The sequence below is a fragment of the Lycium barbarum genome, chromosome 2, assembly GCF_019175385.1.
Source record: "Lycium barbarum isolate Lr01 chromosome 2, ASM1917538v2, whole genome shotgun sequence".
Classification (NCBI taxonomy): Eukaryota; Viridiplantae; Streptophyta; class Magnoliopsida; order Solanales; family Solanaceae; genus Lycium; species Lycium barbarum.
The window spans coordinates 142,517,012-142,525,391 of NC_083338.1; the positions used below are offsets into that span (position 1 = coordinate 142,517,012).

The window sequence follows — 8,380 nt, forward strand, 5'->3', positions numbered from 1 at the left end:
GCGTGTATTTTCGTCATTTTGTGAGTGTAAATATAAGTTTAATGTATTTAGCTGATTGTATTTCGTCTAGCCGGAATCCATGGCTTCTTCTCCTTTATATCTCATATCTGAGTGTATTTGAGTGTATTTTGTCATATGTATGTCATATCTATTTGACTCATATGTCTTGTATCTTATATGTATTTGGCTTCTTGTCTTGTACCTGCATGTATTTTTGCTTCCTGTCTTGTATATGAATATATTTGGCTTCATATGTAGTTTGAATGTACACAGTGTATTTGAAATTTTGTTGAAATACATTCAAATACAGACTGAACAGTGTATTCAAATACACTGAAATACATCGAAAAGGCCTAATGTAGCTACGGATTGTAAATAGCAAAAAGATAGCTACTGATTGAAATCAAACATTAAAAGATAGTTATTTATGTAAGTTGCTCATTGAATAATTACTCCTATATTGTATTCAAACATCAAGCTTTTGAAACCTGCATGCATCTCTCAACAAACACCCACTTCCCCTCCTTTAATTTCCTAGAATTGGTGATTGAAATCACAAATCTGTTATTTCACTGTCTCTCATTCATCGCTAAGATGAGTCTATTAATGTTTTAATTTCTAGTTTCATCTTTGTTGGATGGGTCTCTAAAGGCAAAAGAATGCATATGCCAATGCAATTGACCTAAACATGAAACCAATAGGATGGTGTGTATTGAACAATGACAGAAATTTTAGTCGGTATTTCTATCATTTTTGGATATTTGGAGCTCGAGGGTGAATTCAAATGGTAGGATTTCGACCTACCAACATCAGGATATTAATTCTTTATCACCTCTAGATGATTCTACCAGATTTAATTAAATTATCCGCAAATAAATAACATGTTAACTTATTTTTTTACCATTATATATGACTTGAGTACTTATCTAGTACCAATATCACCCTTGTTTAAAAGTTCGGGTGCATTCACTCTTAATTAAAAGTCTCAGGAAATATGGATTGTGGTGAGATGATCGGGTCCATCTACCCTTAATTAATAGTCTCGGGGTCGAGCCCTGTGAATAGAAAAAATTCTATTGGGGAGCGCTGTTCCCAAAATGGGCCAATGCAGGTATCGAACACTTGGTGACAAACAAAAAAGAAAGAGTTCTTAGCTCACTACAAAAAATAAGAAGCTATTTTCCCATTAAAAAATGTGCAATGGCTATTCCCATTGAATGTTGATGAGAAAACCTAAATAGTAGTGTTTTACACGAAAAATTTGTAAGTTTTCCTACTTCTCAATGGGAACCTGTTTTCCATCATGCGTTTTCGCAGAAAGCTGGTTTCGTGGGAATGAGACGGAAAAATCATGTTTTATAGCATAAATTTCCCACTAACTATTGGTAAGAAAAATCTCTATTTTTAGTAGTGGCTAGTAACAATATAAATCAATAAGGAGCCGTTTGGTTGTTGGTTAGAGTTATGCGTGCATAATGCAGGATTTAGTTATATAGGAATTAATTATGTAATTAGTTATTTTATTTTTTATGTTATCTTGCACTAAATGAATAAATATACTGAATAATTATTTACTTGCGTGCATTTTATCTGAAAAAAGTAATGGGTTGATAAATAGTATAATATTAACTAAACTAATTCCCTTACTAACACGCAACCAAATGACCCCTAAATTCTCTAACATGCTTAAGAAATCAATATTGAAAAGGAAGAGCTTTAAAATTTTAATGCCCCCATGAAAGTAATGAGAATTATCAAAGATAGCAAAAAGAAAGTTTTTTTTTTTTTTTTTTTTAATCGGATGTCCCCGAAGGGACATGGCAAAAAGAAAGTGAAAAGTGAAAAAATCTACACCAACTCCTCTTTGTAGAATAAAATAAGGAAAACTATATAGAGTAATAATTTAGTGGTCTTTCTTGCTTTTCCATGTAGTGTGGTAGATTATATATTTTCCAATATACATTTCTTTATTCTTCAAGGAAGAACGTCTTGTCACCCACGCAGCCGCTACCAGGAGCACCACTATCTATCCCCTTTCCCTCTTTCTTTTTCTTGTTCACAGCCAAAAACCTCTAATATTCCATGCCATCATGATTTCATTTTCCATTTTGAGATGCAAAAACTTCTCTAATTAGTGCAACTTCACCTCTACACCTCCTTAACGAGAGCACTAGCAAAATAATATCCAATTCACTTTCTTTTTTATTGTTGTTTCTTTTACCAAATAAAGAAGAGATCTGGAAGAGTACTACTTGAATGAACTTTCCCCATATAGTTGAGGAATAATAAGTATTGTGTAGACTTTCTTTAGGGTTTCGTGTAGTTCTCATCAACTATTTAGCCACCACATCTTTGATTTAGGGTTTTCTTTATTTTACCATATCTTGTTAGAGTAATTAATTAATGGAGAATAATTATAATAATCAAGTAGGGGAGAACTCAGGTCAAAGAGGTCACTTCTTTTATGGAGGTAGTCCAGTTCTTGCTGCACCCCCAAATTTATCTATCTATGGAGCAAGAACAAGTGGTGGTGATTGTTATGATCCGATGATAGTGAAGACTGAAGGTGGAAGCACTTCTCATCATCATCATCACCATACATTCAACTATCCTTCCATAATTCGTCATCATCAAACCGTTCAAAATCATCATGAAAGTACTGAGACTAATTCTTCTGGTGGTGAAGTACTTGAAGCTTTAAAAGCCAAAATTATCGCTCATCCTCAGTGTTCCAACCTTTTGGATGCTTACATGGATTGTCAAAAGGTATGCACATTTTACTTGACAATTTTGCTAAATATAAAATATTGAGAGTAGCTATTTGTAATTATTACTCCATCTTTCAAGCTTACCTGAGATTATTTTATAAATAATAATATATAGAAGTTAAACGGAGCCGAACAATCAATATTTTCCTAGTAAATAAAATGTAAAAATATTAACATACTCAGATTGAACAAAATCTTTTCTTTTCTTTTGACATGCTAGGAAAATATTGATTATTCGTCTCCAATTAACTTCTATACACTTGTTTATTTAAATAATCTCTAAGTCGCTTGAAAAATAGTAGTACTCCACTAGCAAATAACTACTCATAATAATAAGTGGCCCTAATTATCTAAATAGAAAAACAAATTATGTGACACTAAGTTAAAATGTTAAATTTTCGACACAATTATTTATCAGTGCATATAAATTACTAAACTTTTTTATAGGTGGGAGCACCACCAGAAGTGGTGGCAAGGCTATCGGCAGTACGGCAAGAATTCGAGGCAAGGCAACGAGCTTCGTTGACTGACAGAGATGTTTCCAAGGACCCAGAACTTGATCAGTTCATGGTTAGTTTCTTTAGAGTTTAAATTTTATACACCTTAACATAAGTTTTTACACCATCAAATTATCCAAAGATAAGTTTGGGATTTGAAATCTTGAAAATAAGATGTAAATTTTGATGGCGTAAAAATCATATCGACAGTGTATACTACTTAAAACTCTTTAGAGTATCATCGGAGCATATTAGCATCAATTTCTCTTGGCTTCAAAAAACTAAGAATGTGGGCATGAATTTCTTTGTATTTATTTATTTATTTATACCCAGGAAGCTTATTTCGACATGCTAGTGAAGTATAGAGAGGAGCTAACAAGGCCCTTACAAGAAGCAATGGAGTTCATGCGAAAGATAGAAACTCAGCTTAATATGCTTGGTAATGGTACCGTCCAGATCTTCAACTCTGGTACTGATTATTCCTTTTCTTCTCTCTCATAAATATTAGTTGTAGTACTACTAGTGAAGAGTGAGATTTGTTCTTCATCGTTATTGCCAAGCATGGAAAGAATGAAAAGAATATACTAGGTGACTGGCGAAAGTTCCACATTTGAGTGCTTAAAGAAGAAAATAAAAGAAAAAGGAGAAAACAAAAACCAAGTGCCATATATAATTTGAACTTCTGTTTCTGGGTTTGGTGTAAACAACTGTTGGTTCATTCAATATTGTCTGAATGCATTCTTTTGGTTACCCACCTGCTATTCTTTAGATTAATTTGGATTTATGTCTGTGTAAGGCTCATTAATGGGAAGCGCTTCATATCAAATTCTTTTTTATACCAAGACTTGAATCAGAAACCTCTGGTTTAAATGAGAGGATCCGATCCATCCCATATATTTTGCGAATGCATTCAACATTGTCCCAAATGCATTGCTATTTCTGTTCAAGATATCTTTGACGCAAAAAATTATTCTCCATTTCCTATGCTTTTCTGTGAAGAGAGATAGAGAGAGAGAGAAAGAGAGGTGAATATTGCATTTGGAGTAAGAAAACCCTATTTACGAGTGTACGAGGGGAGTTATAGTGTACCCTTTTTATTGTTTTAAAAAGATGATATGATTTGGTTGCATTATGCAAATAAAGTATATACTGTACTTCATTTGTTAATAAAAAGAGATGATTTGGTTGCATTATATATGGAAATAAACAAATGGATGGGGCTCAGTGAGACACACAGATCTTCCAAATTAAATAGTGAAAACAGTGTAGGAAGCCACACGTTTGTTTCTCTAATCTTCTTTAATTTAGCTTTAGCTTTATGGGTCCAGTGTATTCACTGACAAATTCTTATTATTGTTCCACTTAATAAACTTGCAGTACACATATGTGAGCTCTCTCTCACACACAACACACATTTGTCTGACACTCCAAACAGTTACTACTTGGGTCTTATATAGTATAGTACGTGCCTAACCCTCCTATGTTGCTAATAAATGGGGGGGGGGGGGGTTCTCAGTCTTTTAAATTTCTATATAAGTTTAAGTTATACACACTTCGCAGTATATAAAAGTTTTTATATTATCAGATTAATGGGAGCATATTTATTGTTAAGTCTCCTTAAATTATGAGACTTGTAATCGTAAAATTAAGACATGCATGTTTTATCAGCTATAACAAGTAGAAGTGACATAATGGTATGAAAATTATTTAACTGACCGCATGTGTTACTTAAACCTTACAAATAAATACTATATTGAATATACTTGGTGTAAAGTTTATATTTTCCTTAAAAAAGGAAATAGAATGTGATTATTACAGCTAAAAGTATATACGTGCATTGTAAGTAAAAAAATGTAAATACATGCATGTATATGAATGTAGGTACTTAGTAGGAGTATATAATATTGCTGTCATTTCCAAGTAGCTTGCTTTTTGTATGTGATGTCTAGTAGGCATTGGAAAAATGAAGAAACATTGGGTTCTGTTCATATCAGTGCTCTACTATGTAGCCTGTACCGTGTTTGTCAGATATGCTTTTTCTAATATTATATTTCCTTTTTAATATTTGGTCTTCCCAACTGTTCACATCATTCTACTCCCCTTGCTTGTGGGTATGCCGTTCATATTAATTGCCATTTACATGCAATGGTTGTTCTTTTTACTGTTTCTATATTTCGTCGCTGCCTTCTCTATGGTTTATACACATTTATTATTCCACTTTCTGTTCTTATATTTTTGTCATTGTTCTTTGGACGTTGTAGCTTAGATGGATGTGTGGATATGTTAGGAGAGCTAAGATTAGAGGCGAAAATATTCGCGGATCAAGGTGGGAGTAGACTTAGAGGTGGACAAGATGCTGAAAGCGAGGTTGAAATGGTTTGGACATGTGAAGAGCAGGAGCACATATGTCCCAGTGAGGAAGTGCGAGAGGTTGACAGTGATAGGTCTAAGGAGAGATAGAGGTAGGTCGAGGAATAATTGGAGAGAAGTGATTAGACAAGACATGATACATCTTAAGTTCACCAAGGACAGGACCATAGATAGGAGAGCACGAAGAGCGGGGATTTGGGTAGAAAGTTAGTAGGTAGTCGAGCGTTTTCTTTCTTTTCTGTGGGAGAGCTTGATTCTAGTTTAGAGCAGTTATCTGTTTCCTCTCCCCTTATCAACATCACTCTAATTGTGCTATTTTTATTCTTTTATTTTTCAAACCTCTTCTTAAAATGCTTTTCTTGAGCCGAGGGTCTATCAGAAATGGTCTCTCTGCCTCACCCGGGGGGAGGAGGGAGGTAAGGCCTGCTTACACTCCACCCTCCCCAGACACCTCTTGTGGGATTGTGGTAGGTATGTTATTGTTGTTACTTGGACGTTGTACATGAAGGGGCCGCTTGGTTATAGGCATCAGGAGGTTATCCCAATATAAAATTTAAGATTACATTTGTCTCAGTGTTTGATTTTGGATATTATAAGATTATCTAGTCCATATAGAAGGTGGAATTATCTATCTTGATCATAGTCCTGTGATTATAATTCTCGGATAAACCTGGTTTTCAACCAAACAACATCATCGAGCCGAGAAAAATTTACATGAAGACTATATTGAGGAGAAAGGAGTCTTGTACCAATTTTTGTTTCGAGTACCAAATTCCTCATAGCTCATATCCTTTTTGTGTTTATTTAGTACACTCCTCTTTTTCTTTTCTTGTTGGTGCTTGATTTGCATGTTGATGCTCTACATATGTCACGACAAGGCTTTGCTGTGTACTGGTAACTTATGTAACATAAACTATTAGCTAGTATGCATCATCAGAATGAATGGAGATATGTATCTTCTTTATTGATAAAAATGAATGGACAAGGCTTTGAGATATGCATCTTCTTTATTGATAAAAATTAATGGACAGAGGACAAGTGCGAGGGCGTTGGATCATCAGAAGAGGATCAGGACAACAGTGGTGGAGAAACTGAACTTCCTGAAATTGATCCCCGAGCAGAAGATCGAGAACTGAAGAACCACTTGCTGAGAAAATACAGTGGCTACTTAAGTAGTCTCAAACAAGAACTCTCCAAGAAGAAGAAAAAAGGGAAATTGCCCAAAGATGCACGCCAGAAGCTGCTCACTTGGTGGGAGTTGCACTACAAATGGCCATACCCTTCGGTATATTATATAAACTCTATTCATTACTTCATGATTTTAAGTTTTATACGCTATCGATTTTCAAAATCATTTAGATAATCAGGTTCTGTGTTTCAAAATATGGTTAAACCAACATGTTAACATTTGGTTATGATAAATTGGATCAAATTTTTGCTGTTTTTTCCTGCGGTACTTGTCCTCCTTAATAAGACGAAACATTTCTAGTATGTCAATGCATGTTTCAAAATATGGTTAACCAACATGTTTACATTTGGTTAGGATAAATTCACTACAAAAAAAATGGGTGATTTGTGGAGGTAGTTACCATTCGCGGAGTTTTAGCTTCTTTTAGCAACTAGCGGAGGCTATAACCTTCGCAAATGGCAACTTTCAACTTCCGCCAATTTCTCATTTTTTTGTAGTGATTGGATCAATTTTTTGCTTTTTTTTTTTCCTGCAGTACTTGTCCTCCTTAATAAGACGAAACATTTCTAGTATGTCAATGCCAATTGAATTAATGTTATTTGCTGTGAATTCAAACTTTTTGATAGTTTTGTTTCTTTGGATGATATGACGGGTTAATCATTTGTTCCTTTGGTTCCAAATGGTGTGTGGAATCTGCTAGTTAGCTATTTTGGCTGATAAAGTAATTACAAGTAAATTCTTATGAATAGTCTTAATTGGTAATCTGGTAAAAATGTAACTAAAATGTTACTCCCATTAGATAAAATTAATTGAATGTGAAATTCTTTACACTATTAGCCTATGACCTTAAATCTTTGTCTCACCTAATATGGTTTGATTTACTTTCTATACAACACACTATCAAGTCACCTAAAAATAAATGTTCACTGAAGGTGAGATTAGTTACCTGTAAACTAAGATAGGTTATCTGGTAAAACATGTATAAAAATACCGATTGTGTAAAATATTTTATAAGTTTCTTCACTTTGCAGGAATCAGAGAAGGTGGCATTGGCAGAGTCAACAGGTTTGGACCAAAAACAAATAAATAACTGGTTCATTAACCAAAGGAAAAGACACTGGAAGCCTTCAGAAGACATGCAGTTTATGGTGATGGATGGTCTTCATCCGCAGAGTGCTGCGGCTCTTTATATGGAAGGTCACTTCATGGGTGAAGGTCCTTTTCGTTTGGGTCAGTAATCGATAAATTAAACTCTTTATGGGTAAAAATCATCTTTGAGTAATTGGATATGTTAAACATCCTTTGAGATTTTGCAGGATTTCCCATATGGAAATCTTCATTATAAGGTGAAGTATTAATAGGTTAATATAGGGTGTTTAATTATTCGATGGTTTTTTAGCTGTAGTATGTTTGTAACCTTGTAGGCCTAAGCAAGGGTATTTATTGCTTGTTCAATTGTATATGCTGAGAATACTTTGTATTTAGTACTGTAATATTAGTGAACCAAACTCTGGTGTTTTACTACGTTGGTGTTATAATTATTTGGCTATAATTTA

The 8,380-nt window shown here is 34.1% G+C and overlaps 1 protein-coding gene across 3 annotated transcripts; it reads left to right on the forward strand.

Annotated features, from left to right (window-relative positions):
- Nucleotides 1–1,911: 1,911 nt before the first annotated feature.
- Nucleotides 1,912–8,380, forward strand: LOC132627710 (homeotic protein knotted-1). 3 transcript variants are annotated; one of them, XM_060343268.1, is made up of 5 exons: nt 1,912–2,766; nt 3,216–3,338; nt 3,599–3,710; nt 6,667–6,920; nt 7,856–8,380. In XM_060343268.1, the coding sequence occupies exons 1-5, from the start codon at nt 2,404–2,406 to the stop codon at nt 8,060–8,062; spliced, it is 1,059 nt and encodes a 352-aa protein (XP_060199251.1). In that variant the 5' UTR covers nt 1,912–2,403; the 3' UTR covers nt 8,063–8,380. The 3 variants fall into 3 exon arrangements, with proteins under 3 accessions (XP_060199251.1, XP_060199252.1, XP_060199250.1); XM_060343269.1 differs by having other exon boundaries at nt 3,599–3,704; XM_060343267.1 differs by having other exon boundaries at nt 1,915–2,766; nt 3,599–3,734.